Source organism: Sciurus carolinensis, chromosome 3 (genome assembly GCF_902686445.1).
Source record: "Sciurus carolinensis chromosome 3, mSciCar1.2, whole genome shotgun sequence".
NCBI classification, from domain to species: domain Eukaryota; kingdom Metazoa; phylum Chordata; class Mammalia; order Rodentia; family Sciuridae; genus Sciurus; species Sciurus carolinensis.
This window is the reverse complement of record NC_062215.1, coordinates 51458194-51480228: the sequence shown is the minus strand read 5'-3', so window position 1 is coordinate 51480228 and position 22035 is coordinate 51458194. Positions and strand designations below refer to the sequence as shown.

Below are 22035 nucleotides of genomic sequence, written 5' to 3'. Positions count from 1 at the left end.
AGTACCTGGCACCTAGTGATACCGCCGTTTACCGGTAATGAGTTCTGCTCCTTCTAATGTTGAAGATTGAACACTAGAGAAGCACGCCAAGGCAAGCATATTAAGCGGGTTTTATTTAAAGGTAATAATACAGACTTCTCCCTGGCAGGAAGAAGGGGGCCATGGCTGATGTTCTAAAGTCCCCAGAAGTGAGCGCACCCTACATCTTTTATAGGTTAAAGTCCCTTTTGTTCTCCAGTTCTCTCCCCCCTTATCTCTCCTTCCTGCCTACGTGACTAGGCCTGGTTTTGCATTAAGTGAGAAGCCATGGGCAGGGGGAGGGCCAGGGTGATTCAGGCAGGTAAAGGCCCAGGGGGCATTAATTAGCAGCTCCTTGCTTGCAAGTCCTTGATAAAGGCAGGTAAATTTGGTAATCAATGGGCTCCGGAGATCCTTGACATTCCATTCTTCCAGGGGCAGTCTCCAACTTCCAAAGGCAGATGGCTTCATGGCTTCATTTCCTCGAATTGACCCGATTTCCTATTTCTATACTAACTACCTGTCCTTAATTCTGGCTTCACTAGGAGGTCACTGAACAAATAAATATGAATATTGAAATTACTGAAAATTGATAAAATTTTTTCCATAATAAAAGTGAATTTGGGTACAGTGGCACACACCTATAATCCCAGCAACTCAGGAGACTGAGGAAGAAAGAACTCAAATTCAAATCCAGCTACAGCAACTTAGTGAGACCTGTCTCAAAAAGTAAAAAGGACTGGGAATGTAGATCAGTGGTGAAGTGCCCTTGGGTTTAAACCCCATTTTCTCCCCTGGCCCCCCACAAAAGAGTGAACTTAGAGATTGAGCTTATGGTTTGGTTTTGTACTTCCCCTCAAGCATTTTCCTTTTGACCTCGTTTGTCTAGTCATTCAGTTATGAGTTCTTCCTCAGGTCTAATGAAAGACACTGAACTGGCTTGGGGTGGTGGTGGAGAAACGGAGAATTCATATGTCTCTTCTTTCTTCCTTTTTTTTTTTTTTTTTTGTACCGATAATTGAACCCAGAGGCACTTTATCTCTGAGCCATATCCTCAGTCCTTTGTGTTTTTTGAGACAGGTCATGCTGAGTTGCTGAGGTTTTCGCTAAATTGCTAGGGCTGGCCTTGAATTTGCAATCCTGCTTCAGCCTCCTGAGGAACTGGGAGGAGCTAGGATTACAGGAGCATGCCTGCCTGTTTTCTTAATTTAACACCTGTCTGGTAGCCAGCAGGACCCTTTGATTTTTGAAAAAGACAGCACAGAAACGAATACACATTAATGTTGTTTTGTTTTCCTTCTGTTCCTCATTGCTGGAAGGGGCAGCACTGGCAGGTGTGGCAGGGAGGCAGCAGGCAGGTGCTGGGGTATGTTTTTGTTTTTGTTTTTTATTTTATTTTATTTTATTTTTTTGGTACTGGGGATCGAACTCAGGTACTTAACTACTGAGCCACATATTCAGCCCTTTTTTAAATTTTGAAACGGGGCCTCACTAAGTTGCTTAAGGCCTCACTCAATTGCTGAGGCTGGCCTTGAATTTGGAATCCTTCTTCCTCAGCCTCCCAAACACTGGGAATACAGTTGTGTGCCACCATGCCCTGTAGCAGGCAGGTGGTGGGTTCAGAGAGGAAATCTTGTGAACAAGGGGTCCAGATAGGCCCACCTGGTGGGTGCTGCCTTCTTTAGGGAGGTCTCTAGTCAGGAAACCCTTTGTTCTCTATTATGCCAGTCCCTCACTGTGCTGCCCTCCAATTGTGTCTGGGAAACCACACTCAAGACAGCATGGATAAGTGGCAGAGACTAGAAAGGAAAGAGGTGGGTGTCAGACAGCTGTAAGCCTGTCAAAAGGAAATGCTTTGTTGGGTGTGGTGGTGCAGGCCTGTAATTCCAGCAATTTGGGAGAAGAAGTGGAAGGATTACAAGTTCAAGGCCAGTCTGGGCAATTTAGTGAGAACCTGTCTCAAAATAAAGTGTTGGGGATGTGTGGCTCAGTGGTAGAATGTCCCTGGGTTCAGTTCCCAGTACCAGAAACAAACAAAAAACATCAAACAATGGAGGGGAGGATGTCTCCACCAGAAACTGGGCCACCAGAGACCCAGGGTCAGGCTAATAGTGTCTCCCTGGCACCCAACATATTCAAGACCCTGTTTCGCAGAAATCTAAGAAAGCTTCATTCTGTCATTGGACACTTGGGGGCAGCAAACAGCCAGATGGTGGAGACCCAAGGACTGCTTCAGGGGCGGGGCAGGTGGGGAGGTCTTGGCGCTAGTCTGGGGCTTCAGGAAATCTCTCCAAGGGAGCAGCCCACTAGGAGTGCCCATTGCCCGTGCCATGGGGTCCTCTTACCCCAAGCAGTCGTGGGCTTATTTAGTTCCATCTGCCTGGTCAGGCTGGAGCAGCCGACAGACAGGACAAAGTGTTAGGAAACCAAGAGGCATCCAGGTAATATTATCAAGGGCATTGGCCCTGGGGGCACACATGAGGGAGGCAGACTTAGAACAAGTGATTTCAAACACGTCTCTTTTAGGGAGGCTCAGGGCACCTTGGGTGTTCGTAGCAAGGGATATATATGTCCCAGATTTTTGGAATCAGCAAAGGATTCTCCCGGGTGAGCCAAAACCTGAAGGATGAGTAGCAGTTTGTTACATAAAGAAGCAGGGGTAGTGTTCCAGGGAAACAGAACAAATCTACAAAGTCTCAGAGGCGAGAGACATGGTGAGTTAAGGAACTGAACCAAAGTGAGTCTGTCTAGAACAGTAAGTACAAATGGGAAACAGAAAAAGCCAAGTCAGAGACCTAACAGCATGTTATCCTAAGGGGATATCATTCAAAGGAGTTATATAGGGACTAGACATGACCAGATGTTAGATTTTGAGAAATCACTGTGGCTGCAGAGAAGGCAGAGGATGGTGCTGGGAGACCAGTGAGAAAGCTATTTGGTGTCCAGGCAGAAATAATGCTGACCCAGACCAGGATGGTGGCACTGGAAATGGAGAGAAATGGAAGGATTTGAGAAACCAGAGGAGGTAGAATCACTAGGAATCAGATGTGGGGGAGTAGAGGGAGAAACGGAAAGGAACCCACTATGTTGACCAGGCTTCCTACTTGGAACACTGGATACATGATCATTTCATTTATTGTGATAGGGACAATGTTGGGAAGAAGATGATATGCTTTGCTCAGGACATGTTGAATTTGAGGCATTGATGGGACACACATGTGGAGGTATCCAGGACACAGGCAGAAGGGATCTGGGATGGAGCTGAAGATCTGAGAAGCACAGGAATATGAATGGGGGAGTGTTTAGGGTCTGGCAGCCCAACATTGAAGGGATTGACAGAAAAAGACAAGCCTGAGCAGGAATAATCACCATTAATTTAGTTTGACCAGCTGAATGACTTTCCACTGCCTGTAGCCCAGGAAAATTGTGGGATGCTCCTGGGAAGATATGAGCACACTTGCTCTTTTGTTTTCTGCCATGAGTTGAATCAGTACAAGGCTCTCTCCAGAAGCTAAGCAGATATGGCTACCCAATCTTGTACTTCCTCACCTTTAGATCTATGAATGGAATAAACTTCTTTACAACAGAAGGGACTAGTGACACAGCCTTGTTCTCCTTCTTCTCCACTGGAGCCTTAGCTCAGCTGTTACACAGAGACAGACTCCTCCTCTAGATCCTTTTCCAATGTGGTGTAGGCAAACTTGCAAACATCTCACCTATGGGAACTTACAAGGAAATGGACTTGGCTAAAAAAAGCAGACGGAAAGAGCTCAAGTATGTGGTGCTTTGGAGACTGGGATGCGTGGGTTTCCAAGAGGGTGACACCTTCCAAGAGATTCCAAGGGAAAAGACAAGAATAGAGATCCTAGTGTGGGTCATATATTGATGAAACCCCTTCTCACCCTGCCTATGATGGAGATGCCCCTCTCTGAAATTCACAGAATTCTGAAGAGCTATGATGGGACTCTCCACCCTGGCCTTCCTCAGACTCAGGTCAGGCCACCAGGGTTATATTTGCCACCAACACACCATGTCTCCTATTTGAATGTCCAAATTGCTTCCTCCTTCCACTTCTGAAATATGTGTTGAGAGATAGGTATGAAATGTGGGAAAGCATGTGTTTGTTGATAAGTTACAACTAAGAGTTGCCAGAATTAAGGAAAATACATAAATCATTCAGGGGAGGTGGGGACATATGCTCTTAGCCAGTTGCAGGCCCAGGGTCCTTATGGTGAAAGTTATAGGTTCCCATACACTGGTGCTAGTTTGAATATAGCTTGTCCCCACCAAAACTAATGATAAACTCTGGTCTCCAGTGCTGCAATGTTGGGAAGTGGGGCCTTGTGGCCGATGGTTGAGTCCTGGGGATAGAACCCTTATGAATAGATGAATGCTTTTTGCCCATCTACTCTTACTCTGGTGGGACTGAATTAGTTACTGTAAGAATGGGCTGTCACTGAACGTGGTGGCCCTTGCCTGTAATCCCAGCGGCTTGGGAGGCTGAAACAGGAGGATCACGAGTTCAAAGCTAGTCTCAGCAACTTAGCAAGGCCCTAAGCAACTTAGCAAGATCCTGTCTCAAAATAAAAAAGGGCTGGGGATGTGACTGTGGTTAAGCACCCCTGGGTTCAATTCCCAGTAATAATAATAAAAAAAAAGGTTGTTACAGAGCAAGTCCACCCCTAGTGTTTTATCTCTTCCATATGAGCCCACTTGCTCTTCTATTTTCTGCCATGAGTTGAATCAGTACAAGGCTCTCTCCAGAAGAGACAGCCTTATCTGTAGGAGCAGATATGGCTACCCAATCTTGTACTTCCTCACCTTCAGATCTATGTTTTTTTTTTTTTTTTTTTTTTTTTTTTTTTTTTGCGGTACTGGGGATCAAACTCAGGGCCTTGTGCTTGCGAGGCAAGCACTCTACCAGCTGAGCTATCTCCCCAGCCCACCTTCAGATCTATGAATGGAGTAAACTTCTTTACAAATTATCCACCTTCAGTTACTCTGTAATGGTAATGGAAAATGATCAACTCTGAAAAGAGATGAATGGAAGCGTTGGAGGCACTGGACTGTATTGTTGGGAAGTGGGGAACACAGGGTCAAGTGCTCAATCTTGTGACTTAGTAGCAAGAATAGAGGCCCCCTTTCCCCTTCTCACCACCAAACTCCAGTTCCCTATTTCCATCATTGGCATCTCCATTTCTTTTGGCCAGGTTACCATCTTTGAACTTGCTCTTTATCTTTTCTCCACACCTTATGTATCATCCATAATTTTGTTTCCCTTGCTTATTGCTTATCTGGCTTCATCTCTTCCTCTCCTACCCATATAGCCTAGCACAGACCTTCGTCACTCCATGCATACCACAGTGCAATTCTGGCACTAACCAACTGAAGTTAGTGTCATATCCCATAAGTTAAAGTCTTAGTCTTCTATCAGACTCCCTCAGTCACAAATCTCAGAGGTCCCCAGGTCACTCACTCTTTGAGTGACTATGGGTTCAGGGGTCCCATCAAACTCTGCAGGTTTATAATCCACTAGAATGATTCACAGAACTCAGGGAAGTGCTATATTTATGATTACAGGTTTATTTTAAAGAATATACATAGGCAAGGTTGAGACAGGTCCCAGAATCTGAACTTCCATATTCTCTTCCCAGGGAATCAGCATGCATCATTCTAGCATTGTCCTCTGGCACATCGATGTGTTCATCATCTGGGAAGTTCCACTGAACTGTCCAAAATTTCTACTGGAGTTTTTTTTTTTTTTTTTTTTTTTGGTGCTGGGGATCGAAGCCACAGCCTTGTGCTTACAAGGCAAGCACTCTACCGACTGAGCTATCTCCCCAGCCCCTCTACTGGAGTTTTATTGGGTTGATATTAAGTAGGTTGAAGCTTCCACTGTCTGATCACATGTTTGGTCTTATTGGTGTGGCCTCCCTAATCCTGATTCATTTCCTTAGCATAAACTATGTAGGAGCCCACTGTGAACCATCTCATTAGTATAAACTATCACGGTCCACCCTGAATAACAAAGAACTCCTATAACTTGGGAAATTCCAAAGACTTAGAGTACCTTTTCAGCATCTGGGGACAAAACCAGTCAAATTCTTTTTGAGATACCATCTCTTAACTGGTGTTGGTAAATAACCTCCTGTCTCTTAGGCAACTTTCATTTGATAAATACAGGCAAGCCCTGTGTAATTGTAGTGAGAAGCTAAAGGTGAAAGACAGATGTGGTTCCTGCCCTACTGGACAGGAATACAGTGAGGTACCTGCAATGATGATAGGTGTCCACAGGGGGAACAATTAACCCAGAAATGTTTTCTGGAAGGGTGGGAATGTAGCTCAGTAGTAGAGTGTTTGCCCAGCATGCATGAGGCCCTGGGTTCTATTCCCCAGCGCTGCAAAAAAAGAAAAGAAAAGAAAAGAACAACAAAAACTTTCTTGACATTTGAGGATGTGCTAACCAGAGGGCAAAGCATGTGCAAATGCCTAGCGGTATGAAAAGGGTTGACTCAATCAAGGCACTGAGGAAAGTTCAAAGTGGCTATTACAAGTCCTGCATGATGGTATAAGCCTATAGTCCCAGCTACCTCGGGAGGCTGAGGCAGGAGGATCCCAAGTTTGAGGAAAGCCTCAGCAATTTAGCAAGGCCCTCAGCTACTCAGCAAGACTGTCTAAAAATAAAAAACAAAAGCTCCTTGGGATTCTTTTTTTTTTTTTTTCTTTTGGTGCTGGGGATTGAACCCAGGGCCTTATGCTTGCAAGGCAAGCACTCTACCAACTGAGCTATCTCCCCAGCCCTCCTGGGGATCCTGAACCCAGGAGTTCATGTCTCATATTCTGCTTCAGGCCATGGTAAATAGCCCTCCTGCCTCTTAGGCAATATCCATTCAATTAATTTACAGGCCAGGACTGGTGAAACTTATCAGGAAGCCTGGACAACATAGGAGAACCCCATCTCATTTTTTCTTTTAAGTGCCTTATAGAATAGAGTAGGAAAGGAGAATTGTGAGATAGGGGGGTGGAAAGTTCTAGAAATGGGTGTGGGTAACAGTTATAGAATGACTCGAAAGACAAGGACACACTGGTCTCCCTCAAATAATGCCTTATGATATCAGGCCTTTGGTTAGAAACCTGTTGGGTTCACCACTGATTGTCACACGACCCTGGGCATCTCTCTAAGAGAGATTCCTCAGCTGAGGACTAAGCAGGGACCTTAATGTTTATCTCATTACAGGATGTAAACTATAGCACACCCTAGTTCCCTCCCTCAGGTTGGGATACCTTTAGGATGAAAGAAGCACTGTGTTTCACACAATTTTTTATTTTGTTTGCTTGTTTTGAAGTGTTGGGGATTGAATCCAGGGCCTCATGCATGCTATACAAGTGGTCTACCACTGAGCCACATCCCCAGCCCTTTTTATATTGAGACAGAGTCTCACTAAGTTGCCCTGGTTTGTGATCCTCCGGCCTAAGCCTCCAAGCCACTACAATTATAAGCATGCACCACTGCACCCCACTCAAGTCCATCTCTTAGTGCTCTCAAAGGGAGGGTCTCTGGGACATTTAGTCCCAAAACAGGCAGCATCAATTGGATGTAAAATGTTGAATAAGGGAATAGCCAAGGGGTACAGAATCAACCAATTGCAGGTCTATTATAACCAGAGGGCTGAGAGCTGGAAACACAGATCTCCTGAGAAAAGTGGCAGTGGCCATCTTGGTCTATGGAGATTTGTCCCATGATACCCATCATGCTAGCCACAGTCAGCTGTATCAAGGATTTCACTAACATCTGACTGGTGGTCTGGGAAGAGATAGGCAGAAAGCTTGTCAAAAAAATACTTTCAAATTGAGCAGCTAATTGACCCAATTAGATCCCATCTCTTGGGGAGTTTGGATTTGAACACCCTGGGGAGAAGTTGTTGAGAGGGCCAGCAGAGGTAACAGATATCAAGGGACAGGAGGAAATGAAGCCAAGAGAGATTTGCCAAGTTAGGGTGGCCTTCCATTCCAATTCGCCCAGAGGAGATCTGGCTCTGTGCTCCTGTCATTTCTGCTTTCTACTATTTGGAAGACCCCTGGCTCAAGAGCTCATAGAACTATGGAGGGATAGGGGTCCCCAGCTGCCCAAAATTCTACAGCAGAACATGACACCTACCAGAGACTCAAAATGAGAAAGTTTGTGTTTGTGTGTGTGTGTGTGTGTGTGTGTGTGTGTGTAGGGGATCTTTCTCCTCCATCTTCCTAGTCTATGGATAGGTCTCCCCCCTGTGTCCAGTGCTCGGACACTGTTAATGATGATGTCCTTGGAAGTCCCTTTCCAAGGACTTCTGATCTGCCTGACTGCTCATAAAACAGCCAGCATGCTAGTGTTGTGCCTGGCAGGGAGGAGGGACAGATGGCAGGCTGGTAGAAATGGGAGGGAGGGACAGAGAGCATGAAGAGGACCTTCTGACCTGGCTCTCTTCCTAATGGCCAGGGTTCTTCTCTCCCTCTGTGGCCTGCAGTGTTCCCCTCTTCTCTACAGCTCCTCATGGAACAAAATTATTCCACAATCTTTTCCTGGAAACAGATTCAAATTCAACTACATTCATATCATATTAATACCTAAGAGCATTTTAGAGATAAGGAAAAGAGGCTTAGAAAGGAGGCAATACATGCAACTAGAAATGAGAAGTTCAAACTCCTTAGTAAGGTTCTACAAAAACCCTGAATACCTGGCCATATTCATACCTCGTTGCCAACCCACCTCTCCTTGATGCACTTATGTTCTCCAGAACATGCCCTCTTACCTCCAGGTCTTTGCTCCAGTTTCCCTAGCTAGAACACCACTAGGATCCCCTGGTGACTTCTCAAAACTATGCCCGGCACAGTGGTGCACACCTGTAATCCCAGCTACTTGAGAGGCTGAGGCAGGAAGATCTCAAATTTGAGGCCCTGACTCAAAACAAAAAAAATTTAAAAGGGAGTTGGGGGTGTAGCTCTGGCAGAGCACTTGCCTAGCAAGCCAGAGACCTTGTGTTTGATTCCCAGTACTGCCAAAATAAATAAAAGACTCAAAGTGTGCTCCACTGTTCCTTGTACATCCTCAGTGAGGCAGAATGTGTGTCCCTTCACAAAGGGCAAGGTAAGAGACCAATATACGCATGCCCCTTAGCTCCACTTCATTAGGGCCTAGATGTCCTTGGGATAAGAACTCCCTTGCCTAGTTCTGGACTGGGAAGTAAGTGCATCTAGAACCCCTGAGGGCATGGGTGGTCTCCAGCCATTGACACTAATGGGTTTCTTTAGTCACAACAATATATTATGCAGGTGCTGGTATCAAAGATGAATAGAGAAATTAACTGAGAGGATAAATTGAACAAATACTTAAAGAACACTAGAAATCTGTAAAAGAAAAACAAAGGGTTTAATCCGTGCTTCCGTTCAGGTGTATGGAGGAGGAAGGGCTTGCCCCCACCCCGCCTCCAGGCTTTCCAAAGGCGAAAATTTGAGAGGCATTAGATGTATAATCCTTAGGTTGAGTGTCGCTTTCAGGAAGGTATGCCTGAATCTTAATCAACACCCACACCTGGACCTATTGTTTCCCTAATTCCCAGCATGGGATGGGATCTGGGAATTAGCGGTCTGGTTGGCAGCCCACTCGCTGTCAAGAGACCCTGGGGACACCCTGAAATCATTCTACCCTGACTCGGGAGACCCAGTCTAGACCTGGGCACCTTAGATGAGCAACTGTCCTTAAGGAGAGGCTCAGGTGACACCTTCAAAAGGAAGAGGCTGGCGGATGCAGGCCCCCGATGGTAACACGAATTCTAAAAAAAGACCTGAGTTGCAAGCAAGATCCCACCCAGAGTCTTCGGAAGAGCGTGGCTTCACAGAGCTGCACCGCTAGGCTCCGCCCCCAAAGCGCCGGCACCGATTGGCTAGCGCGGGCACAGGGCGGGGCCAAACCTTAAAGGGTCCAGAAACTAAGCAAGCCTGGAGGAGGTGGTGGCGGCTGCGAAAGCCGGGGAGGTGATGGCACGTGTCCCCATATGGGTTTTTTTAAAATTTCTCTAGAGCCCATACCCTCATCCCAGGCCCATGGAGCCCTCAAGAAACTACCCATTGTTCGGGGGCGCCTTCTCCTCCATCCTCCCCGCTGGGGCCATTGATGTAAGGTGAGAAAGCCTCGGCGCCCGCCCGTGGAGGCCGACCGGGTGGGTTACGGGAAGTCAGAGTCAACCAGGGTCTGCCTCTTCTCTCTCCAGTGACCTCCGACCGGTCCCAGACAACCAAGAAGTTTTCTGCCATCCAGTGACAGACCAGAGCCTGATCGTGGAACTTCTGGAGCTCCAGGCCCACGTGCGGGGTGAAGCGGCTGCGCGGTGAGGAAGGGGCACCGAGGCTGGCCAATGGGAGGGCCGAAACCGAGGAAGTGGGCGGGGCCTGTGGCTGGACGGTTATTCAGGACGCGAACTCCCAAGGGCAATGCGATACCTCCGGAAGTGAGCAAAGCTTTCGACTTAAAGATGCTGTGGGGTGGGGGTGGGGGCCATTGAGAGATGCCCCCCATCTTGCTCTCCCACCCCAGGTACCATTTTGAGGATGTTGGCGGGGTGCAGGGGGCTAGGGCTGTGCAAGTGGAGTCTGTGCAGCCCCTCAATTTAGAGAACTTGGCCCTGAGGGGCTACTGTCAAGAAGCCTGGGTCCTCTCTGGCAAGCAGCAGGTAGCTAAGGAAAACCAGCAGGTGAGGGCCAGGGAGTTTGGATGTCCTGGAAAGGGGAGGGGTGACCTTAGGAATCCAGGTAAACATCCTGATTCTGATCCTTCCAGGTAGCAAAGGATGTGACACTGAACCAGGCCTTGCTGAGACTGCCCCAGTACCAGACTGATCTCTTGCTCACCTTCAATCAGCCCCCGTAAGGAAGAAAGAAAGGGCCCAAGTCTCATACTTGGAGAATTAAGCTGGGTGGGGTACAGCTGGATATTGGCTGGTGGGGTCCTTCAAGGAAGCAGAATTGGGCCAGAGGGGTGGGGACACAGATACCTGAGTCCTCTGGGGACAGGAGATGGGAACTGTCTACCTCAGTCAGTCCTGAATGATGTTCTTTCTCCCTCCATTCCCCCACCCCTAAGCCCTGACAACAGGTCATCTCTTGGACCTGGAAATCTGTCAACTCCACCATGGAGCCTGGGTGACTTTGAACAGCTGGTGACCAGTCTGACACTTCATGATCCCAACATCTTTGGTCCCCAGTAAAAATGCTAAAGCACTGCACGATGCTACTGAAGACTTAGAGACCCAGTCCTGGGAGGGGGGAAAAAAAAGAGGTTGAATACCTTGATTTTTTCTTCTTTCTTCCCTGTGCATAAACACAAGACACACCTTCTCTGCAGAAATAAACTTGCTTTATAACCAATATAATTTCTGTGCCTTTGAACTTTACAGGACACCTGGGTCCCCCCAGTTCCCTTTGGTCTTGGAGGGGGAAGTTTAAAGCTGTGCATGGGAGCAGAAGGGACCCAAGGATGGCAGTGGAAAGAGGGAAGCAATATACTTTGAAATGACTGGTTCAGCCCTGAGAAAGGGGTGTGAAGTGTACAGGGGGATAGGTAGGTTGATTTAGAGCAACACCCAAGGAAGGGAGGGAAACTTACTACTTTTGATTCAACCCTGAGAGAACAGATAGAGAGCGGGGTTGGCTGCCCCTCTTGGATGGATAAAAAGTCACATGGTCAGTAATCAACAGGACATAGTAGTGGAGGCAGAAGTGTCCAAGAAGTATCAAATTTGGTAGAGTGTGGGAGAGTAGGTGTTATTTAGTGTATTTATGATAGAGGAAACGCAGCTGGTCCCAGAAGAAGAGGGAGAGGATGGTGTGGGGGCCAAGGCGGAAGTAGGAGGCACCTATACCCTTGTACATGCCAAAAATGCCCTCTGTCCGGGCTGTCTGCAGAAGAGCATCAAAGATTCCTCGGTACATGAGGCCCTGGAGCATGTTGAAAAGGGAGGGAGAGCACAGGGAAGGAGCTTGTCAGAGTCCACCAGGGGCTTCGTCTCTGCAGCCTGAATTTGAAGCTCTTCCACCTATACCCACAATCTGCTTCCCCTGCCTCCCCCCCGCTTTCCCTGCCTGCCTGCTTCCCAGAGCCCTCCCTTACCTTGCCCTGACTGTCTGTGGGCTGGTTATAGAGCCTTGTGCTGGCCACATCAAAGGGTGTCATGGCCAGGACTACTGCGATGCCACTCACCATGGCAGCTGCCAGAGCCACCTTCCAGCTCTGGGGAGGAAAGATCTACAGGGGGAGAGATGAAGAGCTTTATCAATCAGCCAATTATTCAACCACTAGGACAGGACAGGTCCTGCCCTGGGGACACAGAGAGCTGGTCACAAAGGGAGCTAATCTTCTCTGTATCATTCCAATTTTAGTATATGTGCTGCCGAAGCGAGCACACAAAGGGAGCTTCTACTCCACCATAGTACAGTGTGGTAACACTGAGAAGGAGGAAGACCAGCATGCCCTGAGGACTTGGGTATTCCCTCTGGGATGAAGTGATAGGAGAACATTGGGAAGAGTCAAGGAGTTGGTCAAACCCTCAAACCCTCCTGCTACTCCCTCACATCTGAAGGTTTTCACCTTCCCTTCTAGGGCCCACCTCCCTTTACCCACCCTCAGCCCCATTCCCTGATGGTCCCACTCCCTTCCCAGGCAGTACCTCCCACTGGCTCAAGAGGTCCTTGGTGGATGAGAAGGTGCACAGCTGGGTGGAGGAACCGATGATAACTCGGGGCAGGCCGCCCAAAGCCCCACGCCACAACCCCACCAGACCATGTTTCTGGCCAATCTCGGTTAGTGCCTGAAACATGCCCTGGTGGGGGGAAGACCATGGGGATGGGGTTCAGTCACCCCAGCATTAGGGGTTTCCACCTCCTAACACTGTCAAGTACCAGTCCTTAACTCATACCTGTTGTCTAAACAATCAGTTCCTGTGGGCTTAGAGCCAGAATATGGGCCCTCAGTTGTCTGCTACCCCTTGCCACCCCACAGCAGGGGCTAGGTGTATAGAAGTGAGGACGTTAGCATATTGGGAGAATGGGCCAAGAGAAACAGGTATAAAAGATTTGAGGAGCAGGAGTACATGAGAATCTGGGTGGGCTTCAAGGGTAGAGGGGCAGAATTGATGGGTTGGGCACAGCAGTGGCCAGGGTGAGAGCTGCAGAAAATTGATAGGATGGTTGGACACTCCAGTGGGTTTGGGGAACCCTCACCTGATGTTTATACTGGTGCCCTACGGCAATTTCCGAGGCTGCCTGTGCCTGTAGGTGTGTCTTCACCTGGAGACAAGAGAGTATCACAGCTTATGCCCTAGTGGCCATGCTCCTGCCTTAGAGACCCAAATACCTGATCCCCCCCACATACTTCCTCTAAGGTGTTAAGCAATGAATACCCTTTTAATCTGGTAATTATTGTTGTTCCCACTTAACAAATTGGTCATGAGACTCTGTGTCCCTTGGCTCCAGGCCCTGGGGAGGGATCTTCAAGCACTGTAAGATACCCCACCCCCTCCACATCCTCCTTCCCTTGGGGTTTGGGGTGGTGGGTGGAGAGGTTAGAGGCTGGCAATATTTCCTAAGACTTCGAGTTAGGCAAGACCTGGGAGTCCAGACTCATACCAGCTCCCATTCCCAGTTCAGGTCTCCAGCTACCACATTGACCAGCCTTCCTATCAGACTCTGGCTAAAATGTGCTCTCTGGCTCCCAAGATCCATAGGGGTATGTATTCAGTTGACTTCAAAGAGGCCATTGTCTTTGAATCTCACACCCAGGGAGTGAACCCAGGTTGACTCTCTTTCTGCAGAACATACAGCCTCCCACTTTCTTAGCTACACTAAGCAGAGCCTAGTCCCAGCTGTGTGACCTTGAAACAGTCACTTTCCCTCTCTGGACTTCAGGCTCTTAACCCTTCACCTACATCTGATAAAAGCAAAGGAATAGACTGTGAGATTTTAATTCTGTGATGCTCAGGACCCCTATACTCACTGATGTATGTTTCTCAAATTCCTCTTCTTCCCCTACATAAATCCAAGTTCAATATCAGGTAATATCATAAAATAATAAAAACAGCACTATCGAATGCTTATTGTGTGCCAGAATTTGTACTAGTGTTTTATGTGTGTTATCTCAGATATTTTTCTTCATCAGTCCTTTCAATAATCACACAAAAAGGGCACTACAATAGTCCCCCTGTTTTTGCCAGGCACTGTGGTGCATGCCTGAAATCCCAGCAGCTTGGGAAGCTGAAGCAGGAGGATTGAGAGTTCAAGGCCTGCCTCAGCAAGAGCAAGACACTAAGCAACTCAGAGAGACCCTGTCTCTAATAAAATACAAAATAGGGCTGGGGATGTGGCTCAGTGGTTGAGTGCCTCTGAGTTAAACCATGGTACCAAAAAAAAAAAAAAAAAAAAAAAAAAAGTCCCCATTTTTTTGAATTTTCAAAGCCAGGATTTGAGTAATTTTAAAAGCCAGGATTTGAGTCCCAGAAAACCTGATTCCAAAACCCATCATATTCATCAACACATTAAATTGAGTCTATTGGATGGGTGTGTATAGGGCAAATCAGAAGGCCCTAAAGCATGCGAACACTTTCCTTATGCCCTTTCCTGTTGGCAAGGGGACAGCACCTTGCCACCTATGCCCCTGTAAAGAACCAAGCTCCCACCCTACACCAAGGGTCTTCCTGGACCATCCCCCTCCTTACCATGTAGATGGGGCTCCCCAAATAGGCTCCCATGACCCCTGCCAGGGCCCCAGCTGCTGCGCTGCGGAAAGGACTGAGGGTGCCTTCAGCGGTATGCAGGTAGCCCCTAGTCTCAGCCAGCCCGTAGGTGCCCAGTCGGATACCATTCATCAGGAACTGGTAGAAAAGTGCAGGGGCCAGGCCCTTCTGCAGGGCAGCCAGGCCGTCCACCTTGCCGATGGTGAAGAAGGCGTGGAAGACGTTTCGGTAGTGACGCTGGTAGGTGCCAGGCGCCTGCAATTCTCCCTGCAACTGCATCCTGGTCTTCACAACCTCCAGGGGATTGGTGAATACACAGGCCCCGCAGGCTGCCAGACCACTCATCAAGAAGTCCATGGTGGGGCAACAATAACCTCAGAAAGGGAGGTCCGAAGTCAGGGGAAGACCTTGGCTTCTGCCAAGGTAGGAATTTGGAGGTCTAGAGTCAAGTGTCAGGGTCAAATGTCAAGAAGTCAAGGGTTAACTGGATTTGGGAGTCAGGAACTGACAAAGAGGGAAGAAAGGAATGTAAGAGAGTCTGGCTAGGAGGTTATGACAGGGCCCTTTGGCCAAGAAATTAGAGGTCAAGGAGGGGCAGAAGTCAGGAGGTGGCAGGAGGGATGCTCAGAATGGCAGGCTATGCTACGCTACGCGGGGCGGGGGCCCGAGTGTAGAGGAGGAAAATGGAAGGAATTGGGAGATGGGAACCCGAAAGGCAGGAAAAAGAAAACCAGCAGGAGGAAAAGGATCCGGGAGAAGATCCGGTGGTCTCCCAGGGACAGCAACGAGAGCTAGGTCAGTAAGGAAGTCGGGACTCCGCACCGGGATGAGCGTCCCAAGGTAGCTACCGGAGCTCGGAGAACCTTCACCGGGGGTACTCTGCCGAGGCCAGCCACCACACACTAGTGACCGGAGCCCTGCCAATCCGGAGCCTCAGAGAGCCGCCGCAGAAAACCTTAGCCAATCAGCCTCGAGCCGGCTCCGCGGCCAATGGGAGGCGCTGTCAGCGACCTGGCCCCCGGAATCGGCGGAGGCGGTTGAAATTAACTCTCCCCAATCCGGCGCCAGGGCCCGGAAGGCGGACTCAGGCTTCTGGAAGGGTGCCCCGGGAACGGAGATTTTGTCACTGGTGGGGAAAAGAGGCTTGACCTGGGTTTCTGGGTGGATTCAGAGGCTAAGCGCTGAGGCAGTAGTACCCCCATGAGATGTTTGGGGCAGCTCCTCTTGTGAGCGAAAGGCTCGCATCTTTTGTCCTCTATCCGGGGTCATGCTCGGGTGGGGCTGCCTAACTGTATCCACGCCCAGCTCAGTTCGGCTGCCAGTAGAGCGTGGAAACTGCCGCCCCGCCTTCGAGGGATGGGACACACCTGCTGGACCGGACCAGTCCTGAGGCTGAATAAAGTGTTTGTAGATTCTAGTGGTAGGGTGCGGCTGGCTGCGGGTGCCGTTGAAGGGAGGCCTGAGGATAGCGAGGCAGCTTGGTCAAATCCTTAAATTCTTTTAATCCTCACAGCGACCTGGAGGAGAAAGCAGGACAAGCCACGGCAGGAATTTTGATTACCTTTACGGCAAGGCTTAGGTTACATCTAGTTGGAGATCTTGATTTTCTGGACTCCTGTCCATGCTCGTGAGTCTGGTTAATCGCCAAAAAAGTTCAGAAAGAAGAGACTGGGAAAACTGGGAAAGAGGTGAGAGGGAAGGCGTAGAGAAAGAAGGCAAGGAGACCGAATGTCACTTGAGGCGGGTAGAGGAGCCAGAGGTCTCACCTGTGAGCTACCAGACTTAGAGCGCCTTCTGAATTTCAATTTGGATCTTCCTGTTTACCATCTAGATTACCAAGTTACTTAGCAACTCAGAACCCCCTTGCAAAAAAAGAACGATACCAGAGGAACCTAAAATTTGTTCTGGGAGCTCGACTTTCCAGGAAAGTCTGGAGTGGGTAGGTTTCCGTGCCTTGGTACATCTATTTCCCACTTCTGGAAGCTGTCCTTTCGCCCACCCCCTTTGTGATGGTCTCCAAATTACTAATCACCTGAGCTCATTTCTTGGCGCATGAAGCATTTCTAATTTAGCCACTCCCATTCTGCTTTGTTCCTCAAACACTTACCCACTTTTCTCATTTTGGCTAGCACTTGTTTCCCTACTTCTTCCTGGGCATAGGTGTGCTTGTTGCTATAGGGTGTCAGTGCTTCCAGACACTCTTATCCAGGGGACCTAAAAGCCACGCCTGAGTTGTCTCTACATCCCCACTGTACTGGTAAGTCATGGAGCCGTAGGATGAGGCGGAGGGGTATCTTCTGTGGGTGAATGGTACAGTAGAGCAGATGATGGACTCTTCACCTCTGCAAGAGGAACCTTGAAGGGTTCTCCAGAAAATCTTCAAGGGGTACTACACCAATGCCCCTATTTTCTGGGGGATGAGATGTCATGATTATTTTAAATCTTGAGTTTAACCCCGTGTTTCTTGAAAATGTGGTCTTTGGAGCAGCAGCAATCATAGCAGTGCCTGGGAACTTAAGTGGAAATTTCTAGCCCTATCCTAAACCTCTGAAACCAGAAACTCCGAAGTTGGGACCTGGGCAATCTGTGTTTCAAGACCTCTGATGTGTGCTGAAGTTTTAGAACCACTGGTTTAAGTATTTTTTCTTTTAACACCAGATGCCCTAGAGATAGACAGATTTTAAGGTGTAGTTTTTATAAAGTTAGCTTAGTTTTTAGAGCAGTTTTCTGAACATCTTAATTTTCTAAACATTGAATAGAAAGAAAAACTGTAATGAATACTATGAATGTTCTTCACGTCCAGTTTTCCCTATTATTAATACCTTACATTAACATATCACATCATTATGATTAGTGAACCAATACTGATACAATATAATAATAAGCCAATACAATAATGATACATTATTATTAACTAAAGTTCATAATTTATTCAGGTTTCTCCTGGTTTTGCTTAAAATCTTTTTTCTGTTCCAAGATCCCTTCCATTACATTTATTTATTATTTACTTTCTTGGTACAGGGAGTGAACCCAGGGCTCTGTGCATGCTAGGCAAGTACTCTACCACAGAGCTACATTCCCAACCCTTTAAAATTTTTAAATTTTGAGACAGGATCTTGCTAAATTACCCAAATTGGCCTTGAACTTGTGATCTTGCCTCAGGCTTTTGAATATCAAGGATTAAAGGAATGTGTTACCAAGCCCATTTTCAAATTACATTTGATTGTCATATCTCCTCAGGATCCTCTTAGCTAATTTCTCAGACTTTCCTTGTTTTTGATGACATCGACAGTTTTGAGGAGTATTGATGAGGTATTTTATAAACTGTCCTTCTACTGAGGGTTTTTCTCATTGGTCTGGGTTATGGGTTTGGGGCAGGAAGACTACAGAGGTAAACTGCCATTTTCATTAGGTATTAGGGATGGTACTTGATATATAATACCAACAGGACCTATCACTGTTGATATTGACCTTGGTCACGTGGCTGAGGTGGTTTTTGTCAATTTTTCACACTATATCAATATTCCCTTTCCCCCCATTTCCATACCGTCTCCCTTGGAAGGAAGTCACTATGTACAGCCCACACTAAGGACAGGGATTCATGCTTTTCCTCCTAGAAGGTAGAGTATCTACAGAAATATTTGGAATTATGTTATACTCCCATTCCAATGTCTCCATTTATTTATCCAAGTATATACTTTTACCAGTACAGACTCATGGATGTTCATTTTATATTTTGGGTTAGAATCCAATATTCTTTATTCTTTTGTTCAAATTGTTATAGCTCCTTTGGGTGCTCTCCCATTCCTGCCTGTGTTTGTTTTACTTATCTTCATTAATTTTTTTAATTAACTTTTTTTGGCTCTACAAGATGTTCCAGCCTCATTTGTATATTCCTACCCTAGTCCTACAATCAGCCATTTACCCAGGCCCCTGTGCATACTAGGCAAGTGCTCTACCACTAAGCTACACCCTTCCTTGTTTCCTTTATTGAGGAATGGTGTTATAAACTAAGATCTGAGCAGTCTGGGCAGTAGATGTACTTATTGCTATTAGGATGTCATTGCTTCTGGACACATCTGGGAGAGTGAGGAAATAGATGCATGCATACTAACTCATGTATGTACAGAAAAATTAATATTCATACTGTTTGCAACTCTGATCCCACATGGATCACTCTGGCTCCCTTCCTCTCATCTGTACACTTCCACTCTAATAGTGAGAAACCTGGCTTCCATCATTCACTGTTTATTTACTTAATTGTTTAATTCTAGTATATATGTATAAGAGTGTCAGAATTGTTAATACATACCCCTGTGGAAAACCACCTTGTCAACTAGAATACTGTGTTTGTGTGTAGTTCCATTTGTCTTAAAGACATTTGTCTTAAAGACACCATGCATTTCCAGAGTTGCTTAGGTCAGCATCTTCCCCCTAAGTCTTAGGAAAATTAATTTATTATTTTATTATTATTATTATTTGGTACTGGGAATTGAACCTAGGGCCACTTAACCACTAAACAACATCCCAGACCTTTTTTTTAAATTTTGAGTCAGCATCTTGCTATATTGCTTAGGGCCTTGCTAAGTTGCTGAGACTGGCCTTGAACTTATGATTCTCCTGCCTCAGTTTCTTTGGTCTCTAGGGTTACAGGTATGTGCCACCATGTCCAGCAATTTCATATAATTGTTATGTAATTTGACTTTTTTTTTTTTGGCACCAGGGATTGAACCCAGGGGTGCTTAACCAACTAGCCACATCCCCAGCTCTTTTTTATAAATTTTATTAGAGACAGGGTCTCACTGAGTTGCATAGGAACTCACTAAATTGCTGAGGCTGGGTTTGAAGTCTTGATCCTCCTGCCTCAGCCTCCCAAGTCACTGGGATTATAGGCATGCCCCACCACATCTGGCTCTTTTGTCACAGTCTGCATCCCATCCTGGGATCCCTTGACCTCCTAAATTATTTTTTAAATTTGCATACATTAAGATTTACTCTTTGTAAAGTTCTGTGGGTTTTTAAAAATGTATAATATATATGTACATATTATGCATTACAATATTATATAGGATACTATATAATTACAGTATTATACAGACTAGTGTCACCACCCTAAAACATTTCTATTTCACCAACTAAACCTTCCCTGACAACCACTGATCTTGATCTTTTTCCAGATTGACTTCTATGATTTAGAAATAGGCATTTAATATTCACCTGTGTCTTTTTGTGTTTTGAAAACTCATTTCTTTTCATCATTGAATAGCATTCCATCATATACATGTGCCATAATTTGTTTATCCATTTATATATTGAAAGATAGCTTGATTGCTTATAGTTTGGGGTGTGAATAAAGCTGCTATAAACATTTGTATACTGAGTTTAGTCTAGGCATTAAATTTTTGGTTTATTTTTGTTGCTGTTATTTCTTTTTTGATGCTGGGGATTTCCCAGCATGGATGAAGCAGGGATGCCCTAAAGGATCCCCTGTATGGAGACTAAAGCAAGCCTTGTTGGCACAGGTCTTTGCTAAGACCACAAGGTTTAGGCAGATAGTCTATAACTATCATGGTACCTTAATAGAAATTCTGGAATTAAAAAAAATATATGGCCTTATCATACAATCCAGCAGCTGTATTGTATTCCTGAGTGTTTGCCCAACCAATTTGAAAACTAATGTCTAAGAGTTAGGTATTTAGCTGAGTGGTGAAGCACATATTCAATATGCGCAAGGCTCTGGATTTGATACCCAGCATTAACAATAATAATTTTTTTTTTTTTTTGCTTTCCCACCAGAAATGAATGAATCTCCTGCCCCCACCCGCTACGGAGGATTGAACCCAGGGGTGCTCTGTCACTGACCTACCACTTCGGCACTTCTTACTTTTTATTGTGAGACAGGGTCCCACTAAATTGCCCAGGCTGGTCATGAACTTGGCAATCTTCCTGCCTCAGCCTCCAGAGTAGCTGGAATTTTAGGACTGTACCACACATCTAGCAATCTTCATTATTATAGGCTGCTGTCATTTTTTCCTGGGTGTGAATATTCTCTGACAGATTTGAGAGGAGTTGGAGGGGGACCATAAAGGGTCCCAGGTCCCCAAGAGAGATGATAGTACCACTAGAGGGAAAGGAAGATGCAGAGTTTTGGAGGGTATCAGGCTGCGTTTCTCCCCCTGGGTGCAGACACTGGTGGGTTCATTTTGGCTGCCAGAATCCATACATGAAATGCTCAGACTCCACTTGGTTTGACAGAATCCTCCATATCTATTCTCACCTGTACAAATTCCCAGAGCAGGCAGTTTTGCCTTCCTGCCCGCTTCCTGATTTATCCTGCATACAGGCAGGTCACCCACCCCATCAGCTTTCCAGACCCATGAGAGAGCCCAGGTGTTCTATGCTCCATGAAGGATTGGACTTCAAGGTCCTGGCCCTCCCAGAGACCATTTGGACTCAACAGTTTGATTTTGTATTTTATTTAGAGACTGTCTCACTGAGTTGTTTAGAGCCTTGTTAAATTGCTAAGGCTAGCTTTTTTATTTTCTTAAAATTTTTTTTTTCATATGTGTATACAGGGTAGTAATGTTTATCTCATTCTATTGTCCTTCCCATCCCCACCACCCCACCCCTCCACTCACTCCCCTCTGCATAATCCAAAGTTCCTTCATTCTTTCCTACCCACCCCCAACTATGGATCAGCATCCACTTATCAAAGAAAACATTCTGCCTTTGGTTTTTTTGGGATGGGCTTATTTCACTTAGCATAATATTCTCTAGTACCATTTGTTTACCTGCAAATGCCATAATTTCATTCTTTTTTGAGACTGAGGAATATTCCATTGTATATATGTACCACAGTTTTTAAAATTCATTCATCTGTTGAAGGGCAGCTAGTTGGTTACATAGTTTAGCTATTGTGAATTGAGTTGCTATAAACACTGATGTGACTGTATCACTGTAGTATGCTGATTTTAAGTTCTTTTGGTATAAACTGAGGAGTAGGGTAGCTGGGTCAAAAGGTGGTTCCATTCCAAGTTTTCTTGGGAATCTCCATACTGTTTTCCAAAGTGGTTGCACTGATCTACAGTCCCACCAACAATGTATGAGTGTACCTTTTCCCCCACATCCTCACCAACACTTATTATTTATTGCTTGTATTCTTGATAATTCTGACTGGAGTGAGACGAAATCTTAGAGCAGTTTTGATTTGCATTTCTCTAATTGCAAGAGATGATGAACATTTTTTCATATTTTT

At 46.2% G+C, this 22035-nt stretch overlaps 2 protein-coding genes across 3 annotated transcripts; one reads left to right on the top strand and one right to left on the bottom strand.

Annotated features, from left to right (window-relative positions):
- Positions 1–9955: 9955 nt before the first annotated feature.
- Rangrf (RAN guanine nucleotide release factor) lies at positions 9956–11421 on the top strand. Of its 2 annotated transcripts, none has more exons than XM_047545162.1 (5): positions 9956–10178; positions 10269–10385; positions 10592–10748; positions 10835–10920; positions 11150–11421. In XM_047545162.1, the coding sequence occupies exons 1-5, from the start codon at positions 10102–10104 to the stop codon at positions 11259–11261; spliced, it is 549 nt and encodes a 182-aa protein (XP_047401118.1). In that variant the 5' UTR covers positions 9956–10101; the 3' UTR covers positions 11262–11421. The 2 variants fall into 2 exon arrangements, with proteins under 2 accessions (XP_047401118.1, XP_047401117.1); XM_047545161.1 differs by having other exon boundaries at positions 9959–10178; positions 11138–11421.
- Positions 10569–15146, bottom strand: Slc25a35 (solute carrier family 25 member 35). The gene is made up of 5 exons (XM_047545163.1): positions 14763–15146; positions 13273–13338; positions 12720–12872; positions 12164–12298; positions 10569–11991 (listed from the first exon to the last, which is right to left on the bottom strand). Exons 1-5 carry the CDS (start codon positions 15135–15137, stop codon positions 11818–11820), a joined length of 903 nt encoding a protein of 300 aa, XP_047401119.1. The 5' UTR covers positions 15138–15146; the 3' UTR covers positions 10569–11817.
- Between the last annotated feature and the right edge of the window lie 6889 nt (positions 15147–22035).

Bases quoted from the DNA above. Each gene is read 5' to 3' on its own strand.
- Rangrf (XM_047545161.1), top strand. From the start codon at position 10,102: ATGGAGCCCTCAAGAAACTACCCATTGTTCGGGGGCGCCTTCTCCTCC. The intron at 10,179-10,268 runs GTGAGAAAGCCT...TTCTCTCTCCAG, and splicing joins GCTGGGGCCATTGATGTAAG to TGACCTCCGACCGGTCCCAG. The intron at 10,386-10,591 runs GTGAGGAAGGGG...CTCCCACCCCAG, and splicing joins CGGGGTGAAGCGGCTGCGCG to GTACCATTTTGAGGATGTTG.
- Slc25a35 (XM_047545163.1), bottom strand. From the start codon at position 15,137: ATGGACTTCTTGATGAGTGGTCTGGCAGCCTGCGGGGCCTGTGTATTC. The intron at 12,873-13,272 runs GTGAGGGTTCCC...TCCCCCCACCAG, and splicing joins GGCACCAGTATAAACATCAG to GGCATGTTTCAGGCACTAAC. The intron at 11,992-12,163 runs GTAAGGGAGGGC...AACATGCTCCAG, and splicing joins CCACAGACAGTCAGGGCAAG to GGCCTCATGTACCGAGGAAT.